This window comes from Schistosoma mansoni (assembly GCF_000237925.1).
Source record: "Schistosoma mansoni, WGS project CABG00000000 data, chromosome 1 unplaced supercontig 0076, strain Puerto Rico, whole genome shotgun sequence".
NCBI lineage: Eukaryota > Metazoa > Platyhelminthes > Trematoda > Strigeidida > Schistosomatidae > Schistosoma > Schistosoma mansoni.
This window is the reverse complement of record NW_017385990.1, coordinates 1487012-1514916: the sequence shown is the minus strand read 5'-3', so window position 1 is coordinate 1514916 and position 27905 is coordinate 1487012. Positions and strand designations below refer to the sequence as shown.

At 37.9% G+C, this 27905-nt stretch overlaps 1 protein-coding gene and 2 non-coding genes across 3 annotated transcripts in view; 2 read left to right on the top strand and 1 right to left on the bottom strand.

Annotated features, from left to right (window-relative positions):
- Positions 1 to 22934, bottom strand: part of Smp_176800 (hypothetical protein) — a gene marked incomplete at its 5' end in the record, with an annotated part of 52378 nt that extends 29444 nt beyond the window's left edge. Inside the window, 12 exons of the mRNA XM_018791792.1 lie at positions 2028 to 2242; positions 3899 to 4129; positions 6426 to 6487; positions 7133 to 7361; positions 9497 to 9560; positions 12043 to 12347; positions 14906 to 14993; positions 16922 to 17101; positions 18265 to 18373; positions 19255 to 19326; positions 21397 to 21555; positions 22334 to 22934. Coding sequence (XP_018645111.1) covers positions 2028 to 2242; positions 3899 to 4129; positions 6426 to 6487; positions 7133 to 7361; positions 9497 to 9560; positions 12043 to 12347; positions 14906 to 14993; positions 16922 to 17101; positions 18265 to 18373; positions 19255 to 19326; positions 21397 to 21555; positions 22334 to 22934 — 2315 coding nt within the window. The remainder of the gene's footprint in view (positions 1 to 2027; positions 2243 to 3898; positions 4130 to 6425; positions 6488 to 7132; positions 7362 to 9496; positions 9561 to 12042; positions 12348 to 14905; positions 14994 to 16921; positions 17102 to 18264; positions 18374 to 19254; positions 19327 to 21396; positions 21556 to 22333) is intronic.
- Smp_tRNA_01743_Gln_TTG.1.1 lies at positions 13111 to 13177 on the top strand. Its single transcript has one exon. It is a non-coding gene (tRNA).
- Positions 19547 to 19618, top strand: Smp_tRNA_01934_Pseudo_TTG.1.1. Its single transcript has one exon. It is a non-coding gene (tRNA).
- Positions 22935 to 27905: the final 4971 nt, after the last annotated feature.

Sequence of the window (27905 nt, the reverse complement as noted above, 5' to 3'; positions counted from 1 at the left end):
TTGCACATGCAGGTGGCTATCAGGACTAAGTAGCTGAGTGGATAACGCGATGGCGTTTGAAGCGAAAGGTACTGGGTTCGAGTCCCAGAATGAACATCAACTCTGAGATGCAGGTACATCCAACTGACGAGCCCTGAATAGGACGAAACGCGCGTCGAACTGGATTCCACTGCTAGTCATTACCTATCTTTGCTTATCTGTATCTACATTTATATGGCTTGATAAATAGGGTGAGTAATACTCTTAGCATGCAGACTGCTTTGAACATCAGATGTAGACAACCTACTTCTCCCTGTCTTAGTTTCTACTAATTATGAAGAAGAAATGAAATTTTGACGACAAAATGTTTTCGAGTTCTTCACGAAAGTTGACAAGCTAAAGAACTTTTTGACATAAGAAATTTGGAAAGGAATAAGATATATTAATAGTTAAGCGAAAACTTGTTATTCAGGCAGTAAGAAATGAAATGTTAATATTTTCATAGTTGAAATCATGAGTCAATTGAAGCCAGACCACCATGGAAAACCTGAAAGCACTGCTTGACGGCCGTTTCGTCCTATTGTGCGACTCCTCAGCAGTGCGCATCCACGATCCCGCCTCGCCAGATTCGAACACAGGATCTACCAGTCTCGCGCCAGAGCATCTAACCGATAGTAGGATGAAACGGCCGTCCAGTGCTTCCAGGTTTTTCATGGTGGTCTAGCTTCAATTGACTCATGATTTCAACTATGAAAACACTGAAATCTCCACAAAACCCCTTCTGAAATGTTAGTAATTACTGATTAAAAATTAGGTGTACTAATGCTCGAAAAAAGTAGCTTTTAAAGTTTTTCATTATTTTGTTCATATCATCCTCCAGTTTTTTCTTTATGAAAGGTTGGGGTACGACCATTTATAAGGATGCATATTGTAGAGGAATAGTTTGCGGGTTGTCTACATCTGATGTTCAAAGCAGTCTGCATGCTAAGAGTATTACTCACCCTATTTATCAAGCCATATAAATGTAGATACAGATAAGCAAAGATAGGTAATGACTAGCAGTGGAATCCAGTTCGACGCGCGTTTCGTCCTATTCAGGGCTCGTCAGTTGGATGTACCTGCATCTCAGAGTTGATGTTCATTCTGGGACTCGAACCCAGTACCTTTCGCTTCAAACGCCATCGCGTTATCCACTCAGCTACTTAGTCCTGATAGCCACCTGCATGTGCAATGGGGTGAAGTTTAAATTCAATTAGTATTGTTTGTTTGAATCTTACCATTGATGTTCAGGACTGCAACTGGATTCCACTGCTAGCCATTATCAATCTTTGCTTATAATGCTTGTGAATTAAGGATATATCGAGGCAATACGCACAGTATGCACATATGCCAATTAGAGACTGACCAGTTGCAGTCCTAAACATCAATGGGAAGATTCAAACAAACAATACTAATTGTAGATACAGATAGTTTATCTATTTAACTATTTGAACGCATAAATATTGGTAAAAATGGGCACCGAATAAATATGCGCCACATAAGTAACTTGATTTTTATGTGAGCTGTGATACTGTCCGGGTGCCCAAACCGAAAGAGGTGGTTTTCTTAGGAGGCCACACTCGGAACCTTTGACCTAAATGTCTGATCAAAAGGCAGTGGAGCATCGTAAAGAGATGCAGTCCCATGGTAGCCACTGACCAACAATTAATTCATACGCCATTTGTTCCCTCAGGATCCTGGAGCCAGCCCGTGTGCACCATTGGTTTAGAATCAGGGTTTTCCAACTCCCCTAGGTGGATCCTCTATATTAATCAACTAGGTTAAACAGCCAGACATTCGCTTTTCGTCCTCTCATACAGTATAAATTAATGTCTAGATTTCTATCGACCTAAAAATAATTAGGTATTCTAGTGCATATTTACTTAACATAAAACTAGATTGGATACACATTGACAAATAATAATTCAATAGTTGTCATCGCAACACTGAACTACTGAAGATACAATGAAACATAAAAACATTTTAATGCGAAAAAAGCTATAACTAACTTGTCATTTAATCTTTCATCTGTTTGTGGTAATAAACCTAAACGAAATAGAAAAACTACAAGTTTTGCATAAGATAAATATGTTTTAATACTGATTTCTATTGGATGTTGTCTTGAAGTTGATAAATGAAGTCTAGGACTATTAGTAGTAGTAGTCGTGGAATTGTAATTCTTCCCAATGAACCAATGTTTCGATAAAGTTGCCAATAATTGAATCTAAATAAATATTAGATACATAGATAAGTATAAAGGGAATGTTTTACAAATCATAAGTATACGTTAATCAGTCAGTAGGTAATACCAGTAGTAATAAATAATGATACCCTATCTAATTCTTGGTTAGAAATGGTCTTAATGACCTGAAAGCGTGACCCAGTGTCCAAGGGACAACTACTTGAGGTCGGTCACACACGACCTTTTTGTGGGTAGTTTTTGCGTTAGCTCCGTACTTGTTGGAACCTTACCGCCGGAGACGGATATCCGTGGGATAAGGTAAGGTGTGCATTTTTAGGGTCGACCTTTTCTAACCCCACCCCTCCTTGTGGGAAGGCAGAATCGCTGTCATGCTGGTTGTCTGAAGGAAACACCTTACTGCCTTCACACCTCTGTACAGTCAGCAGTACGACTTCGCCTTCGGACCTTGGGTTTGCTGCTTTTAGTCTTACCGCTCTTCAACCGACCTTTCTGGCATGGTAGGACCTTGAGGGACGATTGTTCCAGCCAGCATAGCTCGATTGGTTCATCACGATAGGCAAGCCCGACCACCACGTCAAGGTAGCAGCAACGGTCGGGTTTGATGCCCAAGAAAGTATGAATCAGTTAAAATACATCAATCAGTCAGTCAAGATGAGGACGAATGCTGCTACAGATATTTGGACGGATAATACTTACCAGTAATCAACACGATGGAAGACTATTTTTCGAGGAATATGAAAAGTAAAATCGATATTTAGTGAAGGCCCTGTCAGTCTGGGACTCTGATCACAGAATCGCTCATGGGATCATATGATGAATATTATTAAATGGGACAATTTTTCAATCCCTCTATCAGTTGTATGAAAGACAGTTTCACTGAAGATGATAGTTATCCGTGGGAGCCACTTAACCATCATACTCCGATAAAAGAAGCAGTTCGACTTTGCCCTCAGACTCGGATACATTTGAACCAACTTAGCTGACACTATGAGAACCTACTGGGCAATGCCTCAATACGCTAGGACCACAGAGTAAGCAATAATGCGGTTAAAGGCAGAGTACTAGATGAGAATGGCACATTAGTTGACAAGGCAGTGAATCTTTATCGACTGAGGTGGTTGGGGCACGTATTAAGTACCCCCGACCGCCGCCCAGCTAGATGCACAATGTTGGTTGACATACGAGTAGATTGGAAGAAGGTTACGAAGGTACAAACGAAAATGTAACACCACTTTATAAAGTCAATGGCTAGTGATCCGAGCCATGTAGGTCAATCCAGAATACCTGGTTGCAGTCTGCTCGATAATCCCAACCAATGACTAGAAATTATGGGTGAAACGGTTCAGAATCGTCCGCAGTGGCACAGGTGTATTAATTCTTCGTCTTTCCTCAGATTCTAAGTTTCTTTATTACGTCAAAATAAAGTTTATTGTTACACGAATCCATACTTTCTTTATGAATCTCACATCTTATACTTAGTCTTTTCCATTACTATTGATACTGTGACTATTTATACTACTGTGGTATCTCGCTATACTGATATAGAGTGGAAATTCAACCCAATGCACATATACATCGGGTTCTACATTGTGTATGACTAACTGACTGACTTGTGTTCAATTCCTTGGTGATTTAACTACTGTGCTAAGAAATACACAACTAAATAAAATAACCTACTTGATTAATCGTACAGCCCAATTCTAAAAGATCGGGTATTCTTGAATGGCCATGATCTGTTGAATTCGATAAAACTGATTCCGCTTCATCGGATGACTTTGGCATAAATAGTACACTTGTCAATTTGTCAAAACGAGATTTCAATCTACAAAATCGTAGCCATATCCAACTATATTTGAAATTTAGATTGACCGGAGAATCTTGTCCAGGTGGAGATAAATTATCTAAATTCTTAAGTAGGAGAATATATTTAATGGATATAAATAAAAAGGTTAAAAGAAGATAGAGTAAATAATTTCACTGCTGTGACCAGGCGTCAAGTTATACAACTCGTAACAAAAACGTATGAGTGCATAGAAACGCAAAATAAACTTCGATGGAACTTCAGCTATCCTCCCAAACATTCTTAATCCAGCCCTTAACAACTGAAGAAATGAGAGGAGGCAGAAATTTTTCCACCACTCCAAATGACGATGATAAGATGACATATATAAATATATATGACTGATAAGTGGTGATAAGAACGATTGTCTATTTAGGTTTCCGATTTCCCTACGATATTTGCGACTCAAAGGACGGTGGAGTTATTTTAATAAGAATGGTTCTATTGAGGATTTGATAACAGCGGCTGCCATACGACACTTCAACAATTAGCCGCTAAGTGCAAAGAAAACTTCATATTTGTGCAGAACAACGTAAAACGGTAGAGCTCACTGGATATACTACGAAAGCATGACCTTAAGCACAACAATGATTAGTGAGCTAAGAGTAGTGGCAACCAATCAAAAAAGAGAAAAGATCATAGGAAAAGCTGAGTTAGAAAAAAGCATTTGTAGCAACCGTTACCAGCAAGACTTTAGCATTCCTAAAAGAAAATTAAGCAATGCCATAATCGCCTTAACAACAACATACACCGATAAACGTTCCCGATAGGTTTTTGTTTGTTGAGAGGAAGGTACTTCGTCCGATTCCTAATATGACGATCAATACTTGGATCTAGGCACATAGATCTAATAAGTACCAAATACGAGGAAACACGCGTTTTGGACTTCAATATTAGTCAGTATCTAACTTAAATATCAGTTTGATAGTTTTAAATTGGGATATATACCAACAGTAGATTTCAAACATCCAATTAATTCCCAACTACTAATATATGAACTTAATAATAGTAATGGTGTAATGAACGAACAGTCAGGTAGGGATAACCAACATATTATTTAGCATATAATTACAGAATCCCTTCGTAAATTGTGCCCCTGAATGCCCTGGTACGGCCGAGAGTGGGGAGAGTCAGCTCTCCCTCGAAAAATGCTCTCATATGGCCAGCGAATATATAGTCTCTGACAGAGAAGTCCTACTCAATACCTTCTCGTGGCATTACTGTTATCTACGAAATTGAGAGGACGAAAAGCGAATGTCTGGCGCTTTAACCGGGTTGGTGGACACGGAAAGTCCACCTAGGGGAATTGGAAAACCCTGACCCCAAACCAATGGTGTACATGTGCTCCAGTATCCTGAGGGAACAAATGGCGTATGAATCAATCGTTGGTCACCGGCTACCATGGGACTGCATCTCCTCACGATGCTCCACTGCCTTGTGAATCAGACCTCCAGGTCAAAGGCTCCGGGTGTGGCCTCGTAAGAAAACCATTCTTTTCGATTCAACCTTCCAACGTTTTGCTTCCGGTCGTTTCACGGCGAGACTAAACTATATGGACGACCTTTGAACGAATTTCAAATGACCTTGAGAAATATTAGCCAATCAGAAGACAGTTGGTATGCAGTAAAAATATATATTATACAAAACTAAAAAATCAAAGCGGATACTGTTCTTTTACATGGCTCAAAAACTTATCAAGGTTAGACATAGATTCAGAAGTTCTAAAATCATAGTGCATCCGGCACAGGAACTCATCCATGTGGCTCCATAGTAGTCGACCTCTGGAACCATGATAAGGTTTCAAAAATTCTTTTAGCCTCGACCACATAGCTTCAATGTTGCTGGTATTTCGGTATGGTTTAGGGTTAAGGATGGGACTATAAATTATGGACGACCTTAGAGCGACGCTAGAGTGACTCTGAGAGTGTCAACATAATAACTAAGACTAAATGAGGGTTATAAACCTGTGTGAAGAATTCAAATTATGATTTACAGTTCATGATTAAGGCTAGGAATTATACTTAGGGTTTTCATCACGAACTGACATCAGCTATAATGCCAAAACTCTTTATCCAAATGGATAATTGAATTTCGCGCCAAAATCATATGATCACTTCTCTTGTAGACGCTGAATTATCACGTCTTCTCTAAAATCCGTTGTAAACCGACCGTACGTAAGCATCGGGTACCGAACTAAGCGCCGTGACCTTGAAAACCCGCGAAAGCTTCTGATTGGCTCGTTCATATAGTTTAGTCTTGCCCGTTTCACTTTTTTGAATAATGTTACATACTACTTATATCAACAGACATAAGTAACATATACTACAATAGTAGTTCAATAAATAAATAAAAAAAACAGCTTACCTTTAATACATTAATACAACCATGTTCTAAACAACAATTAGCTAATAATACCCAACAAGGATCTAAAGAATATTGATATTTCTTTTTCACTTTTCTTATTCTTATACTATGTACATTCATGGATTGATCAATTCGACGATATTTAGAATGACGTTTAGATGGAATACAATCGTCGTCATCATCATCAACATCATCGTCAACCACATGGGTATGATTCATATTCAATGGATGATTAGTTAACTGTTCTGTTGTTAAATTACATAATAATCTATTTAAACTATCAATCATTGATTGATCATAATAATCACCAATTGTTAAATGAATACCATAATCATTATTATCAGTAGTATAATTACGATTACTACTTATTAAAGTAGTATTTTGTGTATAATTTAATAAATTTATAAATTCTTCATCATCTAATTGATCTAATCCTGGTGATTCAAGTAAACCATATCTCCATGCATTAGATAACCATTGAATAAGATTAAATTTTTTATTGTAAGGACTTTGATCTACATTCAATGATGACATGGATAAGGATCTCTGGGTAAACCTATTCAATTCTATAATACATTCTTCTTGGCATGAAACAAACATAATCCGACTAAGATGATAAACACAATCATAATATTGATATATAGGAGTAGTAGTAGTAGTAGTAGTACGATGGCGATTTGGTTGAGTTATAGAAAAGTTTAATATACTATTATGATTAGATGTATCATTAGTCCAAAATAAAAGACAATGAAATGATAATGAAGATGGACGTAGAAATACTTCAGGAATAGGACGTGATCTTTTATAATGATAATGATTAATATGATTAGGTTTGAATTGAATAGGATATAGTTGACATGATTTAATTAAATTTGATTCACGTTGAACAATACGACTCCAAAATGACATTAAACTTGATTCAATTAAATAGGTGTGCTATTGGTCAAGTAAAAAAGACAAACGATGAAAAATAATAAAACAGAAGTAATATTATTATCAGAAGGGATTTTGTGGAGATTTAGTATTTTCATAGTTGAAAGCGTGGGTTCGAATCTCGCGAGTGCGGGATCGTGGATGCGCATTGCTGAGGAGTCCCATAATAGGACGAAACGGCCGTCCAGTGCTTCCAGGTTTTCCATGGTGGTCTAGCTTCAATTGACTCACGCTTTCAACAGAAGTAATAGACAATCCGTTTTACTAAAGTAGAATAGGAATTGTCAACAAACTTTATGACATCTAAATGTAACTCGGCATTGGTATCCATAAAAAGACTCAGATCCTAGGAGATTTCGTTCAAAACGCCAATTCCTTGTCCATTGAGCTAATGAGCCAAAATAGCCCCTAACTCGTATGAATCCTCATAAGTGTTGACTGAGAGATTTTTATAGGAGCCATTAAAAATTAGCAAATAGAGGATAGTTATTTCATATACATTGTTAAGGAGTTTCACAGTAGGAATACACCGTGGACTACATCGTAGTGACGGTGTTGTTTACGAAATTGAGAGGAAGTAAAGTCAACGTCCGACACTTTAATCTGATTGTTGGACACGAGAGATCCACCTACGGGGGTTGGAAAACCCTGATTCCAAACCAATGGTGCACATGGCCTGGCTCCAGGATCCTCAAGGAATAAAAGGCGTATGAATCAATCGTTGGTTACCGGCTACCATGTGACTGCATCTCCTTACGATGTTCCACTGCCTTGTGGATCAGACCTTTAGATCAAAGTCTCGGGTGTGGCCCCCTAAGAAAATCACCTGCTTCAGTTTGAGCACCTGGGCAGTATCACAGCCCTCACACAAACCAAATGAGATTTGTGTGGCGCATATATATCTGGTACCTCTTTGTACCAATATTTATGTTTAAATAAATAAAATACTACACCGCCTTAAGGTTCTCATAGACCAAATGAACCAGGTGCATACAACATATTATGAAAGTCAGATGGATTACATCTCCAAAGGTTACAATGAGATATATGAGAAATACACACAAGAGATACTGTTACAATAAATGAATAATTCACTCGATCAAGGTCACACAGACTAAATATCCTTCCTGAGTCTAAAGAACAAACGCCTGCATACTCAAGGTTTCTTAAACTTATCGATCCAATTTTGATAAACGAAGCATTACGACTATTCTTAGTTTCTTTCACTTGAGTTAAGGTTTGGATAAGTAAATTGTAACTGAATCGGACTCGTGGATTAGAACAACGAATAAATTCTAATTTTCGATGTGTCGCCCCATTCAGATGATATCGAGTCGTGATGAAAACCAATCATAAAAGAACTATAATTTCATAAAATATAAGTGCAATAAACTTAAAATAGGACGAAACGCGGATTCTATACAATACTGGTAGTTAAGAAATACGGTTTGAAGTATCTGTCAGCTATCACTAATTAATCAAAAGCGAAATAGAGCCTAGCTCAAATATTCGTTAGCTCAAGTCGGCATACCAAGTCACCATGACGAAATGCAACTAACAAGATTAATCTCAAAAACATTGAAATAATTTTAGTACCAATAATAGTGAAAAAGATATTGAGAATATGTTCCAAGAAGAAGCTGTGTATGAAGAATTATTCGAACTCAAGAGCTAGAGGTAGACGACGAATACAGGTATTTGCGCTGCTGAGAACGATTCGGAGCCATAGTATAAAATATCTCCCAACCATCGATCGCAGTCACCACGTAGACGCAGATAGTTTGTGCTTACAACAAATTTATAACATATACTTCTAAGGTGCTAGATTGACTAGACTCAAAAAAACAATAGCATGCAAACTTGGAAGTTGTTAAAATTATCAGTATAAAGTTATGGAGATTGTTGAGTTTTGATTGAGATAATGAATCGATCAATCTTAGTTTACTATTGAAAACCTGGAAGCACTGGAAAGCAGTTTGGTCCCAATATAGGACTCCTCAGTAGTGCGCATACACGAACAAACACGCGGGACTCGAACCCCAAACCAGCTCAGTGGTCAAGAAGTTAGGCGTTCGCGTGCGAGACCTAAGGTCCAATGTTCATGTTTACAGTCAAAAAAAAGAAAGATTTGAACTTACCAATAACTGTACTTTTTGATTTGGAATTAATGCATCAAAAATAGAGACAAACGTGTCATCAGATCTACAATGAGGTAAGAAACATGTAGGTTTTTCTTTATGGATAACTATTTTGAAAAATGAAGTAAATAATTAATAGATCTATTTATTTAAATAATTGAAATCTTAAGGTCGATAGAACCTATAACAGGATTGTTTCGCTCTCTAAGGTGATATTTGGTGTAATTGGAAAACTTTCACGATGAAGCAAACAAAATACCTTCAAAGTTCTCAATCCTGAGCAACAAATATTCTACAACATCTCAAAGATGTATCAGTTGGACGTTTTTGTATACAAATTATAAATTCTACCGAGACATTTACATCATAACAAATATAACTCAGAATAAGATCAGTTAGTCAGTCAGTCAGATACAACATAGGACCAGGCACATTTATGCATCGGTCCAAGTTGCCATACATCATATTAGCACAACAAGATGAACACCGGATTCATAAAAGTAGCTAATTTAGTGGTGATAGTATATAAAAGAAAGATTGTATATAAGGATATACTATAGGAAGGAAGAAAGTTATGAAGGAATTTTAATCTCAAGGTTTAAGGGAAGATAAAGAGTATATACACCTAAGCCATTGTGATCGATTCTGAGCCATGTCACACAGAGTCTCCAACCATTTATTACGATAGTCAAGCGGACCCCAACCAAGTAGTCTGCATCTACCAACATGGCTTGGACTAGAAGTTATTGACTTCAAGCACTGATGCCACGTTTTGGTTTGGCCGCCCCTAACTTTCAGTCAGTAAACATATGTTTTAACTCTTCTGGTGTGTATGTGTATCATTGAAACTCACTCCATAAGTGTACAAGTATTCGGCTTTGAGCCACACTGTGTGAAAGCCAATTATATTACTTGGATTCCCAAAATGGAACAGATGGATTAGAAGGGGTTAAACTTGCAGAACGCCAACCGTCTATAATTACTAACCCACTGTTCTATAAGTTTAAATAGTTTAACTTGGCACATGTGTGTGTAAAGCAAAAGAACATATTTTGTGCCAACAACGACTTGATTGTGTTAATATGGAAAAATAGGTTTACTATTCAACAATCTATTTTGTGTCACTATAGTGTGTGCTACTGTTATCGACATATATAAGTAGTATCATTCATCGGAAGTGAAACGCCTGGAGGCAGAAGATTAACAAAATCGAAGAGAACGAGAATAGAGGGTGCTTGGAGTGGAAACGAAGGAACAGTCAAGTCTGAGACAACTAATCGACATTCTGCAAATGAAGTAATACTATATGGTTCTCAGATTTTACTAAGAGATTCTGTAACATTGTGTTCAAATATATTTGGTTGTCCCCTACTTGTGTTCTCGTTCACTACATCACTACTTCACTAATACTGCAAATTATGACTAGTAGGACAATTATCGATACTTGACCAAAGAAGTCATTGACTTTCACTACGCAGGACAAACAAAAGTGGATATTAATTATGTGAGCACTTAAAGTTTTTACACAAGGACAGTAAATAAATAGGTGGATTTGGGAATCCTTACCAAGTGAAATGATTGCGATATGTTACACTGTGATTATCTTGAAATATGATTCCAAATAAATCACTAGCTCTCAGTTTCAATAATCAAGAAAAGTGTAGGTTTTTTTGGGTTGAAGGTCCTTGTTATATTGAAAATGAATGGTTAAGGAATTATGAACAATAGGGTACAACAACTATGTCAAATGTATGGTCTATCGTTTATACCACAGTTCAAATTTAAGTCAGTTTGCAATATAATGAGACCATCATTCAAAGCTATACGTGATATGCGTTTCTCTCCACACATATGTCAAATGGCTACTTTCGTTAGGGCTTTAGGAAATTCATCGATAAACCGGTAATCGTTAGTGAACTCACTTCATGATAGAAACTATATTCAAGTCGAATTTGATCTGTTTATTCGACTCATTTTACCAGGTACACATTCGTATACACCTTGGATATGAAGGTCAAATTATACCATTCGGCCGCTCAAACTGAAGTAGATGGAGTAGTATTTAAACTTTAGACCTAATGACTGAAATTCGGACACTTAAACCACTGAACCACCACTTCACTAAACCTTTTTACTTCACCAACCTATCTAAGTAAGAACAATTTCACTATTATACAGACATATATTTCATCCCATATCTTTCTTAATCCACAATATGCACAACATATATTGTTATCAAATCTCCTTTTTTTAGTAGACCTGGGACACTGTTTCACGCACTAAAATCGTTGGCCATGGTAACACTTGAGGAGGAAGCCGAAAGAGGAAGTTTAGTGTTGAAAGTCGAGGTAGAATGAATAGTAGGAATTGAAGAAGGAGATTGATTATGTATACAATGATCTTGAGTGCTGTTAGAGGTATGAGGGCAATTATCACTTCCCAGTTGCCCACACTGTGGAAGATCAAATCTCTTTAAACTTTATAAACTCATTTATTATATTATGATCATTTGTCTCAAATGTTAACTACTAATTTATTTTGCATACCTGATATAAGTTGGCATTTGGGCATGATACCATCGATCCAAATCAAATAGACCAATACGAATAATAGATTCAGAAAATTTCCATATAAAAGCAATTAAACGTATCATTCCTACAGAATGATTAATGATAGTAGTATTATTAGTAGTATGGTTGGGATGATGATTATTATTATTATCCATAATGAAATCACCCGGTGCATGAAGTGATTGAACAGAAAGTAATCTAGATGTATATTGAGGTTTATTATCATCAATTTTATCACCAGATAAAGTTGTAGATAAACGTTCTGCAATACCAATTAAATCCTTTAAAAATAATAAAAGAAACGGTTTGTCATAATATAAATAATTTTTATATATAGTTGAAATCATGAGTCAATTGAATCTAGACCATCATGGAAAACCTGGAAGCACTGGACGGCCGTTACGTTCTATTGTGGGACTCCTCAGTAGTGCGCATCCATGATCACACGAACCCAGGACCTACCAGTCTCGCGCCAGAGCACTTGACCTCTAGACCACTGAGCCGGCATCCAACGGTGTTAATGTCCAACTTCAACCAATCCACGAAGTTGAGCAACAATTTCACCAATGTCTTCAGTGAGTTGACATCTCTCAACAGACCTGGTTGAACTCTACTGGTTACTGCTTCTTACTAGAACTCCAGGAAATACCTCATGGAGCCAGTCACCAGTGAGCACATGATAAGGGGTTTTTTAATAATATAATATAAATAAGAAAAAATATTAAATTATTATAAAGTATATAAATGATTGAATTCATTTGGTATTGTTTGTTTGAATTTTCCAATTGATTTTTAGGACTTCAATTGATCAATCTCTTATTGGCAGTATGCACATATGCCATGGATTCCACTGCTAGCCGCTGTCCATCTTTGCTTATAATGCTTATGAATTAAGGCTATATCGAGGCAATACACACAATATGCACATATGGCCAATAAGAAACTAATCAATTGCAGTCCTAAACATCAATGGGAAGATTCAAACAAAGAATACTAAGTGAATTCAAACTTCACCCCATTGCACAAACAAGTGGCTATCAGGACTCAGTAGCTAAGTGGATAACGCGATGGCGTTTGAAGCGAAAGGTACTGGGTTCGAGTCCCAGAGTGAACATCAAATCTGAGATGCAGGTACACTCAGCTGATGAGTCCCAAATAGGACAAAACGCGCATCCTGGATTCCACTGATAGCCATTATCCATCTTTGCTTATATAAATGATTGACTTGTTAGTTATTTATAATTAGAAACTAAGTATACAATTGAGACGACCAACAAAAGTTCCTCAATTAGTTAGATCATTTTATACCTTGAGACTGAATCATCAAAAAATACTTTGACGTGAAAATGAATACACTCCTGTTGTTTTGAGATTCGAATATGCACTACGCCAGGTTTTGGTAAAGTTGCAGTGAGTAGGCATATGAGCTACTTACTCACATTAAGATAAAACGATCCTCTGTAATGACTTTTTTCTTAAACAAGATCGATTGATTACTGATGATTAGTTGAACTTATACGAGACAAAGAGATGGAATATCAAAGTATTTAATTGAATGATAGTATCTGTACTGTAACCTCAGTATTGTCATCTGTATTCCCACGCCTTAGTAGTATACTCTCAATACAATTTAGTTTGGATACTGTCAGAATTATTAGTGTACTAATTCTAAACTCTTTTGTTATCCACATAAAGATTTAAGGATTTTTAGCATCTATTTAACCGATATTTTTTTATTATGAACTAGTATCAACTGCAGAACTATTGAAAAGCTATTTATCTCAGGATGTCGAACACATGTGCATAAGGATCAACACACTAACACCGTTGGATGCCTACTCAGTGGTCTAATAGTTAAGCGCTCGCGCAAGAAACTGATAATTCCTGGGTTCGAATTCGGAGAGGCGAGAACGTGGATGCGCACTGCTGAGGAGACCCACAATAGGACGAAACGGCCGTCCAGTGCTTCCAAGTTTTCCATGGTGGTCTAGCTTTAACTGATTCATGATCTTAACTATTAAAATTCCTATAATATCCACAAAACAACTTCTGATATAATGTTTTTAAACATTTTTCTTCAAGACAGAACTATCATCTCCTTAAATGAATAACAATGATTGCTTAACAAGAAAAATAATGACTTATTCCATAATCAAAGTGTTCACATTCATGAACAAAATGATACATTATCATCTATTAGTCTGAAATATAAAAGAAAAATATTCACTGTTAATTTAGAGGAAAACAAAACTGTAATGAATATAGTTACATCAATTACATTATTGCTCCCAAATGCCCTGGTATGGCCGAGAGTGGGGAGGGGTCACACTCTCTCTCGAAATGCTCTCACACGGTCATGCGTATACAGTCTCTGTCAGGGAAGTCCTACTCACTGCATTCTCCTGGCATTACTGTTGTTTACGAAATTGAGAGGACGAAAACGAATGTCCGGCGCTTCAACCGGGTTGGTGGACACGGAAATTCCACCTAAGGGAGTTGGAAAACCCTGATTACAAACCAATGGTGCACATGAGCTGACTACAGGATCCTGAGGGAACAAATGGCGTACGAATCAATCGTTGGTCACCGGCTACCATGGGACTGCATCTCCTCATGATGCTCCACAGCTTTGTGCATCAGACCTTTAGATCGAAGGCTCGGGGTGTAGCCCCCTAAGATAACCACCTGCTTCGGTCTGGGCACCCGGGCAGTAACACAGCCCTCACACCCACAAAACGTGTGGCGCATATATATCTGGTACCCCCCCTGTACCAATGTTTATGTATTAAAATATATAAATAAATAATCAATTATTACGAGAGAGATATATATTAGTTACCTGATAATAGAAATTGAATTCTTTATGTTTATTTGAAAATAATTCATAACGACGTCTATAGGATAACTGAAATAATTTCACTGTTGGACTAATCATTTTCATTAAAGAGAGAAAAAAATAAATTAAAGATTAATTTTCATTCACCATAAGAAATGAATATAATAAAAATTACTTATATAATGTTACAGGTAGGTGACCATCATCGATGATTGATGTTGGAGGAATATGAAGATAGTAATGGAACAACCATAACTTATACCCTTTACAGATGTCCATAAATAATCAGAAGGGGGTTTTTTGTGGAGATTTAGTATTTTCATAGTTGAAAGCGTGAGTCAATTGAAACTAGACCACCAGAGAAAACTTGGAAGCACTGGACGACGATTCGAATCTTGCGGGGCGAGGTCGTGGATGCGCACAGGTGAGGAGTCCCAAAATAGGACGATTTGGCCGTCCAGTACTTTCAGGTTTTCTCTGGTGGTCTAGCTTCAAATGACTCATGCTTTCAACAATGAAAATAAATAATCATCAAACTTTACAGTCTATGGAACCAAACTTATTCATTTATTTATTTGAGGATATAAATACTGGTACAAGGAGAAAGCATATACATATGAGCCACTTGATTTGTGTGTGGGCTGGGATACTACAGGGATGCCCAGACCGAAACAGGTAGTTTTCTTAAGAAGCCACACTTGGAGCTCGCGACCTGAAGGTCTGATACACAAAAAAGATGCGGTTTCATGGTGGACGATGACCAACAATAGGTTAATACGTCATTTGTTCATTCAGGATCCTGGAGCCCATGTACATCATTGGTTTAGAGTCAGGGTTTACCAACTCCCCTAGGTGGACCCTCCATATCCATCGACCTGGTTAAAGAGACGGATATTCGCTTTTCTTCCTCTGAATTTTGTAAACAACACTCCCGCAGCGAAAATGCAATGAGTAGGACTTCCCTGGAAGTGGCTACATACGTGTGACCATGTGAGAGCATTTTTTGACGGAACTGATTCTCCCCACTCTCGGCCGTAACAGGACATTTGAGAGTCAAACTAACTTTGTGGATATTCTAATTTATTGATTTACTTTAAAACTAAACAATTATGTCATTAATCCGATTTTACACGAAAAAAAAACATTTGGTTTCAGTTCGAATCCTGTCATGCCTACTTTCATTTGAACAACCGAAGTAATATCACTCGACAAAGTGCTCTTTGAAGTTAATTATATGAAGCTATCCCTAGTTTAACCTTTTCTGGACCGCCAAAGAAGCTACCACCGGTCCCATGAAAGTGCCCAATAACTACCTGGCCATCATGATGGCGAATCTAAACACTAATGTCAGGATGGATAACACCGGGTACAAACATATAATGAGACGGCGTGGAGAAAGAGAAGGTAACGGGAATAGTGAGATTGGTGTGTCTATGTGCATTCAATAACACGGTCAAAGGCAGTAACATCTTTCCTTACACATACATGCAAAAAGCTAAATAGGTTTCACCGGACTACACAACAGTAAACCAGATCGATCAAATCGGTGCAAACAATAAACACTTTCAAGGTTGATTGAAGATGTAAGAACAATGAAATAGTTGTCCATCTAGTTAGTTACTTCGGATAGTGCAAAAGAAAATATTTCAGTTACGATTTAACTTCTTCACGATCCATTAAAGGATAAGAGAAAGAACATAGAACATCAACTCTGAGATGCAGGTACATCCAGCTGACGAGTCCCAAATAGGACGAAACGCGCGTCCTGGATTCCACTGCTAGCCACTACCCATCTTTGCTTAACATAGGAAGTTGCCCACATACATATTTCAACAAAGTTAACACTAAAATCAAGTTGAATGACTTATAGACAGCTTTGAATCAGACGATGATATTCATTCTTTTCATATATATTACATTCTAGAATCATTATCATACCAAACACTTTTTAAAAATGTAAAAACTACGATGCTTTTCGGAATATCCCAATACATTGCATTCGTTAAAAACTAAACTTACCTTTGAAAGTTTCCTATAGAATTCTGTTTTCCAGTAAATTTAAATACACCATCGCTTTCAGTCTCTTGTTTTGACTGCCAACCAACCCAAATAAAACAACAAAATCGTGGGTCATCCGAAGGTTCTAGAAAGTTGAAACTAACCACAGGAGTAGCTGGAGTAGCTTGTCGCATACAAAATCTAAAAAAAGAAAGAAAATGGTATAGATTATAACACTCTGATTATCTAATTATTTATTCGGAAATATAAACGTTGGTACAAGGAGAAACCAAATACATATGCGCCACACAAGTCACTTGATTTGTGTGGGAGCTATGATACTGCCCGGACACCCATAACGAAGCAGGTGGTTTTCTTTGAGAGCCACTCCCCAAGGCCTTTAACCTACAGGTCTGATTCACAATGTAGTGGATCAACGTTAGGAGATACAGTCCCATGGTAGACGGTGACCAGCAACAGTTTCATACGCCATTTATCCATTCAGGATCCTGGAGCCCATGTACACCATTGGTTTAGAATCAGGGTTTTCCAACTCCCCTGGGTGGATCCTCCGCACCCATCAACCCGGTCAAGGCATCGGACACTGGCTCCTTAGCCTCCAAATTTCGTAAAGACACCCCCGCCGCGAGAAGTCAGTGAGTAGGACTTCGCTGGAAGTGGCCATATACGTGTAGCCATGTGAGAGAGCATTTCGAAAGCGAACTTTCCACCCTCAGCCGAACCAGGGCATTCTGGAGCCTTCAATTTTGATAACCGATGATGTAAAAGTAATTTCCCCCGGCTGGATTATTAGAAACCCGACGATGGCTGTTATTCTGATTTGGTGATAGGGTTTACCTATTGTGATGACCCAACCAGTCCCTATTGGCTGGAATACTCGTTTCTTCAAGTCATATTGCGATAGATAGGTCAATTGGAAAGTATCAAACTTAAGGTCAGACGGCGAAGCCGTACAACCACATGAACTGGGTTGTGATAAGAACGTGTTGTCATAATACAACTAGCGACTGTCAGTCCTGCTATCCCAAAACGAAAGGAGAGAGGTACAAAATGGCGGTTTTAAAAATAGTACATTCCCCATTTCCTCACAGAATCTCGTCGCCAGAAGCGAGTTTAAAATAGCCTAGAGTTGAAAAACCACCAACACTACTCACGAAAAGTTATGTGATTGGTACCTCTAGAAGAACCCTTCCACGGTGTGGGCAACCTAGAAGTGATAACTGTCCTCACACCTCTAACAACACTCAAGATAACTATATTCAAATCATCATTGCAAAAGATAAGGCATAATTAAGAAGATTAACTTTACGTCTTTGCAAAAAAGAAATTCACAGAACGCTTACTCCATATTAAGTCGATCCAATGACCATAATTGCCAACCACCGAAACTGAAGCCGACAGCAAGACCTTGAAGTTGTGGAATATAACTTAAGGCTGACACGTAGACACCAGCTACAATTAATAACAATAGTAATAATAACAATAATAATAGCAGTAGTAGTAATAATAATAGTAATAACTGATAAGTGGACTGAGCCATGTTAGTAGGTATAGACTACCTGGTTGGGATCCGCAAGATGATAGCAACCAATGGTTAGAGACCTTGAATGACATGGCTCAAAATCATGTGCAATGGCGAATGTGCATCCACTGTTTGTGTTCTCCCAAATTCTAATCTTTTGAATTTTTCATGTCCCTTTCTTTTCTCTCTTTCCAAATTTATTTCACTGGATTATACCTCTTGAATAAAATCTTCAAACCCTAATCCTTCGGATTACTGCTTATAATCTTACTACCTCGACCACTATGATATCTGAATCGACAACTGCATCTCTGTGCTGACGTGGTATGGCAACTCGAACTGATGTACGTACGTACGAAGTTCTACGTTGTGACTGACTGACTGAATAATAATACAGTGAAACAGATAATAATTTAGATGTTTTGCTTCTGTAAAGATTTGTAAACTAGTAAATGTGATATAATAAAACTTCGTATCCATTTATAAACGTACATGTACTCAGTAGATTTGAGTCACATACTTTTTGTAAGGACGATCGATACTAACCAGAACTTCAGATTGAAGTGGACAGTATCCCTACCCATGTATTCGGCTTTGTTAAGTTGCATTTTTATGAGAGGGCTTTTGATTTCATTTAGCTGTTCAAATTAAACTAGACAGAGGGAAATTCGAATCTGCGACAATGTTTAAAAGTCAAGTGCTCCAATCATTAAGCTATAACTTTATTGTGTATACGAATAGGTTAAACCAAACAGGATCATATGAAACAATATGTAGTAAGAAATTTACACACATACATAAAAAAACTTACCAGATGGGATTGAAGATAATGTTTTACCACTGACAGATTTATATGTGAAATCATTCCATCGAAGAACTGAGGCTAAGTGAAATATATGAAAGAATGATAGCATAATTAGATTACTTAATACCAATTCAAATAATCAGATGATTAGCACAATAACGAAAACGAATTCACATATGAACAATGTCATCTAAGAGACTGACCAGTTGCAGTCCTAAAAACATCAATGAGAAGATCCAAACAAACAATACTAAGTAAATTTCAACTTCACCCCATTGCACAAGCAAGTGGCTATCAAGAATCATTGGCCGAGTGGATAACGCGATGACGTTTGAAGCGAAAGGTACTGGGTTCGAGTCCCAGAGTGAACATTAACTCTGAGATGCAGGTACATCCAGCTGACAAGTCCCAAATAGGACGAAACGCGCGTCAAACTGGATTCCACTGCTAGCCACTATTCATCTTTGCTTACCATGCTTGTGAATTAAGGCTATATCGAGGCAATACGCACAGTATACACATATGCCAATTAGAGACTGACCAGTTGGAGTCTTAAAAACATCAATGGGAAGACCCAAACAAACAATACTAAGTAAATTTCAATGCCATCTAAGCTTTAAAGAATTTTACCAAAACAGAAAACGGTTTGGAGGAATATCTGTCTTAATTACAATAGGTTGAGTGATGTTAAAATTGCGAACCAAAGATTGAAATGTATTAAGTACTTGAATACCATCGATCTTTTACGGCAAAATATAATGGATAATACATTCAAGTGTCTACAACAGTGATTTGTGGGAAAATTAACGAAATTTTCGAGGCTTCATACTACCAAATGATTCGATTACGTATAATTCGGTTTAATAATATAATGTATTATCTATATTTTGAACCACATTAGCATAGGGCCTAAGACAAATGTTTATTGGTCTAAAATGCTACACCTCATATAAGCATAGTTTTTATCTATTTGAACACGTAAATATTGATACAAAGGGGCACCATATACATATGCGCCTCACAAATCTCATTTGATTTGTGTGAGGGCTGTGATACTGACCAGGTGCCCAAACTGAAGCACATGATTTTCTTAGGGGACCACAACCCGAGACTTTGACCTAAAGATCTGATCCATAAGGCAGTGGCGCATCGTGAGTAGATGCAGTCTCATGATAGCCGGTGACCAACGATTGATTCATACTCCATTTGTTCCCTCAGGATACTGGAGCTAGGCCATGTGCACCACTGGCTTGGAATCAGGGTTTTCCGAATCCCCTAGGTTAACTTTCCGTGTTCACCAACCCAGTTAAAGGGCCGGACATTCACTTTTCGTCCTCTCAATTTCCTAAATAACACCGCCACGAGATGGTAGTGAGTAGGACTTCCCCGGCAGAGGCCATATACGCGTGGCCATGTGAGAGCATTTCGAGGGAGAGCGGACTCTCCCCACTCTCGGCCGTACAAGGGCATTTGGAGGCCATATAAGCATAGTGACAAAAGATATTAACAAGATGAAGGCCAAAGAACAGGACTTAGTGTCAACTGTAATAGATATCAAAATAATGGAGATATATTCTCTACGGGCAGAAATACGATACCAGAACAGTGTTCGGAAAGACATTTAAATCAAGATTTAGAAATGTATTGTTGATTGCACCACCACAATCGAATTTATTCCAAGTCACCCAACCAAGATATCCAAAGTAGCAGCACGAAGTTAACAAAATGCTAAAGTAAAACTAATGACCGTTAAAACAATTAAATACATATCATGCGACTAGAAAAAGCCTAAATTACATAAAGTTTATACCACAAGCCTATGTTTAAATTCGAAACAAACAAGATACGATTATGATGGAAATATTTGGTTCAATTACACAAAGATCCTCTCGCTTATCAACAATCGTAATACAACTGCATCTCTGTGCTAATGTGGTATGGCAACTCGAACTGATGTACGTACGTACGAAGTTCTACGTTGTGACTGACTGACTGAATACAAGTATAACTGAACCAGTTAACTCAATCGAAAGCAAACAGTATATAAAAAATACGTATCCTAAAGTAACCGATTGGTCGAAGTAGTTTATACAGTGTTAAGTAGATTTTGAAATAGTTTCAACATTAAAAAGGATTATTTCAATTTACCATCAAGATATACTAGTGAGTGTTCTACATTATCATCAGATGGTTGAGATATTGGCTGTTTACATGAAAAACAATGTAAACAATGTGATCTTTCAACTGCTATCGATGTTTCAGGCTGATCATTTGACAGATCATCACGAGTGTGTGTTAAACACATATCTGTAGAAAAAAAAACAGGAAAATAAGTAGTAGAAGGCGAATATTCTGAAAAGTAACCCATTTTATACTACTTCATGTCTAAGAAACATCGTCCATGAAATTATAAAACAAGCGTACACCGCAGGAGTTTTTCCATGTGTTCAAAACATTGCTTGTGTACGATGTTTCATGTATCCCAACTATACCCCCACATCGACGCGCATTGTTATTTGTTAAGACTAATACTGTTAATACCTCTTCTACTCAGTGATTTGCCCTGATAGTTTCATCTTTCTGAAGTAATGGAATATAGAAACTGAAACCAATGTACACTCTGGAAACAATGTCGCATTGACCGGAACAATGCACAGTAGCAATCTACAAAGTCACTAACTATTGTTCTGGACTATATTGGTAGTGCAGATTACCTAGTTGAGCTAACGCAGTTATTCATAAAAAACGGATAATCTGGTTCATATGAGCAACGGTTCTATGTGAAAAGCCAAATTAACACGGCGATGACAGAACAGTATAAGTAGTAACAGTAACTGTAGTAGTAGAAAAGATTAAGCACAGACAATATGATTCAAGAAAAGAGAGTGACTTGAAAGCACTGGGTCGTTTCGCACAAGTATGGGACTTCTCAGTAGTGCGCATCCACGACGTTGCATCTGGGATCTAAACCCAAGACCTTCAGTCTCGAGTGCGAACACAGACTCTAAACTACTGAGTTAGGGTCCGATAGTGTACAAGTCTAAGGTCAATCATGTCTCCAAAACAGAAACAAATATATACTTACCCAGTAAACCTACAAGTCCTTGCTGAAAGCCGAGAGCGAAACAACCATCAAAAATTGATAAAACAGAGCTCAAAGTTTTGTTTGTTCCCTTGGAAGTATCTTGATCCGTGATATCCATAGTAGAGTTCATTGAGTGCGATTCCGATGACTTACATCCTATATCGATAAGAGGCAACCACTCTAGTGAGGTTATTGCTCCATTTATTAAAATAGCTATGTTACATTTTGCTGTACTCAATGAACGAAAGAAACAGACAAGTGAACGATTCTGGTTGGTATTTACAAGAACTGCTGCTAAAGATTGCCTTGCCGTAGTTGAAGTATTTACAAATATAACTTTACTAATATGCCAATTATACAAATCATCAGGAGATTCTAATACGTTATCCAATAAATATTTTAAATCTAAAACAGGTATCCATGTAAATTGATGTGACCAATTTGGACTGTCACGAAAGCATTCAAGTTTGTGTATATCGTATAGGCATACAGTTGCTGAAGATGAACTGAAGACGATTTGCGTTGTATTCCTTAACGATATATCGGTCTTGAATTTTGAGAAATTAACCGAACCCAAAGGTTCTAAATATGTTGGTTGCATGTTGATATATATAATTGGTCAGCTGCAAAGTAAATAGTAAGAGAAGCGATGACAGTTCTCTTTCTAGAAAAATAGAACTATATTTTAAGAGAATAAAATAATTAGGAAGATACTGATAACAAATGTTTGATATCAATCCTAAAAATGAGTATATTAGCAACATTGATATTCATTGCTGATGTCATTCGATTGTGGAAACACGTATTAAATAGATGTATATGACTGATGGGACTATTTCAGCCTAATCCGAACTCTTAACTGAACATTTTTTGTTTTTATATGAAAACTCCCCTTCAGTTTGTTTCATATTAATATTGAAGAAAAACGGTGAGAATCTCTGAGAAAAGTCTATCAGTATTCCACAATCACTCGATGATATTTATGATGGACATAATGCTAAGAAATAATTCACCCCTATACCAGCTGATATTCAATTACTCGTTTTCAGTAGTCTGAGTCGAGGATCACTTTGTGGCTTCCGACTACTGCCGAGGTTACTAGGTTGTTACAATAATGAGTTGATGACACCTAAATCAGAACCTTGAAGGATAATACAATTATTAAATAGATGGAGTGAAATTTTAGTCTTGATTTGGTAGTCTAGCATAAAACCCTTATCACCAGACTCAATCTGAGGTGAATCTAACTAGTAAGCAAGAAAAAATTTACCGGTGGCAAGTAGAGATACACGAGAATTAGCGATGTTCTCAAGACTGTACACTGATCAGCTATGATCTGACTAAAGGTCGGAAACGAGTTTATAATCTCTTTGTGTGTTAACTACTGAAAGAAAACTTTTGATTACATGGCAACCTACCATGGACATTTATGTGCGGCAGCTAGATCAAAGGCGTTCCGCAATACCGCCGACTTTGATGGCTCCGAGTGCAATATCACAAATATAACACACACGCATTTCTGTAGCATAAATTAACAAGTGATCCCAGTGAAGGAAGTGGCAAATAAAACAATCTTATCAGTCGTACAACTTTATTAGATGAAACAACTCAAACACCTTGAGTAAGAATACAACATTTAACATCCATTTTCCACCTAGAAAAACCTGAATGTCGTTTGCTCAACCGTCTAGTGTTAATATTTAGTTTAACGTCTGGACTCAAGCCCGATTATTCAGCAATTTCACTTTATCCGAGACCCCTATCAGTCTTTATGAACTACCCACTAAAACTTCATAAATGATACCAACTGTAGTTGCAAAATGTCCTAAAACCTATTAAGGGAAAAAGAAAAACACAAGTCCGGCTTGGTTAGCTGCAAGTACAACAAATTTAGTCAATAATCTTGAAAAACGGGTTGGTCGACGTACTACATTGATTATTGAGGTTTAAAAATTCAGAGTTTACAAACGTTTGTCTGTGAGCATTTTGAAACACCAGATTCGTGTTGACTAACAAGACCTGAAGTAATACAGGAGGACTTGATAGTGCAAATAGCAACCAGACCAGAAATAACATCAGTTCTTGAAGATACTAGTGACCTAATAGGGACGTACCTTTAGTGGGGGTAGCATATGCTTCGTTGATCTGCCTATATGACCACCCGTAAAGAATTAAGGCTAATCGAACTACACGGTTTGTATTAAAATTGAATGGTGAGATTAGAGAAGTGATAAATAAAGTTACTCGATAGCAACAACCGGCTACAAGTACCCAAATTTTAAAGAGGACATCAGCCCGGTTTGTGAAACTCCCCGAAGGTCAGTCCTCTATCCAATATCGGATTAAGATGTGTGTATTAAGAATAGAAGACCTAAGGCCTATGTCATTCTTTTTCCAGTATGTTTCATTGGGTGTCTAATCTTCTGTATAATGACTCGATCGAAGGTACTGACACGATTGCTTTGAGTAACAAGCTCCAAGAATTGGTGACTCGGTTTCCATTCTTCAGTAATAAGAATAGAAGGTTGTTGAACCTGTGTTTATCCTGACAGAAGGTTCAACTTCTCCTTGAAAGTGTTCACTCATGTGGCTGATACCGCTTGTTCGGGTAATGCTTTCCAGTCATCGACCACTCTATGAGAAAAACGGGACCCCACCTTTAGCTTATTAGATCACTGTTTGTGAACCTTCTTGCTATGACCTCGGAGATCATCAGTGCTGGGGGGAGCAAGAAGATAAGACATATTACCAGCCAAAGCATGATTAAAGATACGAAATGCCAGTATAAGGCCATCTCGCGTCCTACGATACGACAATGGGGAAATGTTTAGGCGTTTTAAACGCTCATCGTAAGGGAGCTTAGGAAGGCCCTTTACTAGTTTTGTCCTCACATGCTGGACACGCTCAAGTGAGTTGGTATCCTTTATCAGACATGGGCTAGCTGCTTGGATACGGTACTCTAAGTGTGGTCTAACGTAGGTGATATATAAATTCCAAACATCTCGTCAAAGCATTTGAACGTTCGGCGGAATGACTATAACGCACGATAACCTTTGAAAGCAGTTGCATTGCAGTGCGTGGTTGTTTTCAAGTCGTGACTTATTATTGCTCTTGAGTCTTTATGTTCTTGAACGCGTGGAAGAGATGTACCTTCAATGGTATAATGGTAACTATTACCGTGTCCGGTGTGTATGACCTGGAATTAGCTTCGAAGCCCCAACCACGAGCCCATCTAACTGATTCGTCTTAGTCAGCTTGGAGATGAAAACGATCAGCCTCACTTCTTATTGTTCTCCAGATTTTGACATCATACGCGAACAATAATGTCGACGACTTAAGCAATGGAGGTAATTCGTTAACATAGAAAAGGAAAAGTAGAGGGCCTAAGATTGTGTCCTGTGGTACACCACTTTTGGCCGGATTCCACTCGGATAGCGTTCCATAGGTCTTCACTCTCTGTCTGCAGTCACATAAGAAGTTTCTCATCCATCCCTGTGTAGCACCTGTTATTCCAATGTTCGAAAGATTCTGCATAAGACCTAAGTGCGAAACCTTGTCAAACGCCTTGCTAAAATCTATGAATATCACATCGACAGACAAGCCGTTATCCAGGGCTACTGTCCAATCCTCTCTCACAGTAAGTTAGTGAAGCATCAACGCTTGTTACGAAACCAATGTTGCTCAGGAGTTAACAGATTGTACGAATTTGTGTGACTTGGTAACTTAACGTGAATTATATTTTCAAGTAACTTAACGACTATGCTGATTAGGCTGACAGGTCAGTAGTTAAATACGATCCGTCTATGATCATCTTTAAATATTGAACCTACTATAGCAACTTTCCAACCTCTAGGGAGTTGAGCGAGTGAAAGGGACATGTTGAAAAGCCTCGCGAGCGGTCTTGAAATAATGTTCGCGAGCGATGACAGCAAGCGTGGATATAACCCATGGGGACCCCGTATCTTACAAGGTTTGAGGTTAGCCATCAATGGAATAGCAGCTTCCTCAGTCACATGCACAGATCCTATGGCTGGTATCTTGGGGTAATTGGGACAAGTAGTTGTAACACTACACACAGAGTAGAGTTCACTAAAATAGTTTGAAAATTTCTCAGCTTTTGCTAGATCTGATTCAGCTAGTAAATCTGAATTTTCGTGTAACAGTAACGCTGGAATACCATAACTACGTTTTGTTCGCCATTTAACGTACGAAAACAATCGCTCCGGACAAGTATGGCTATCATTTGTAAGTGTTACGGGATTTAGCTATGGTCTTTTTACATATATTCCGGATTTTTTATATTCACACTTAAATGATACCTGTCCTGTTGACAAGAATAAGTCCCGGAAGGGTTTTCTAAGCTTTAACAATTTCCTGGGCTCCTGATTAATACATGGAGGGCAATGTGATAGCTTACGTGCTGACCATGGGATAAATGGTTGTGTTACAAACTCGAATGTAGCCTTAAACTTATTCCATTAGTCTTCGATCGATCTATCAGCATCGAGAGACCAGTCAGTCGAGATAGCACAGTCTCTGATTGCCGGAATATTTGCTCCACAGATATTGAGACGGGGTGGAGCAGATACAAATTGTATAACATGTGTGCGGAACTTAAAGAAAAGTACAAGGTGATAAGTATTCACTAGTGGGGGAAGGTGTTGAATGTCGACGACATTTTCACAGCGGTGTGTGAGGACAAGGTCTGGTAATGACGGATCATGTTCCAAGTCAATATGTGTCGGTTTTACGATACATTGTACAAGTGCACACTAAATAATTGTTGGTAGAAGGTTGCTATCGAAAACCCCACCGGAATCTGTGAGCTCCTTCGAGTTTATATGTGGTGAGTTGAAGTCGCCAATGATGAGACAACATTCTGCCTTACTCCAAGAACAGATGTTTCTTATGATAAAGTCTTCAGCAAGACAACACGGACTGCGATATATTCCTGCCATAGTCACCAGCCCGTTTCTAGACCTAATTGTACAACATGCTGCCTTACGTGTACCACTTACATGCGCCTCTGATATGATAGATTGTATGTGAAAGTTATCCTTAACTTATAACACTATGCCTTTTCGCTTGCGACTTTTAACTATATCACTTCTGATACACATGTAGCCTGTAATGATGGGGAACAGTCTATATCTGCAGTGAGCCACGTTTTTGTGACAACAATTATATCGGAATAAAATTCATCAAGCTTAGCTCTCACATTTGATTTCGGAGACCACGGACATTCGTGGAACACATATTTCAGGTGTTTTAGGAATCACACTTTCTACCCATACAGGTCTCGGAAGCATTGACTTTCAAGACCTGACTACCCGAAAGCCCTTGATCATTGGGTTCGTTTCGCCATTTAGCTTTTGAGTTCTTATTTCTGTAAGAGCATTGTTCCACTTGATCCGATCCTCAAGCGGCCAATTAGGTCGAATACGAATATTTGAATCACGAGTTTTGTATGCGTTATTCAACATTACGTATCTTTCCTCAAAATTCCCGAGTACCAACTTCAAGATCCTTCTTTGATGAGTCTCGCCCCGAACCCACTTACCGAGTCTTATTA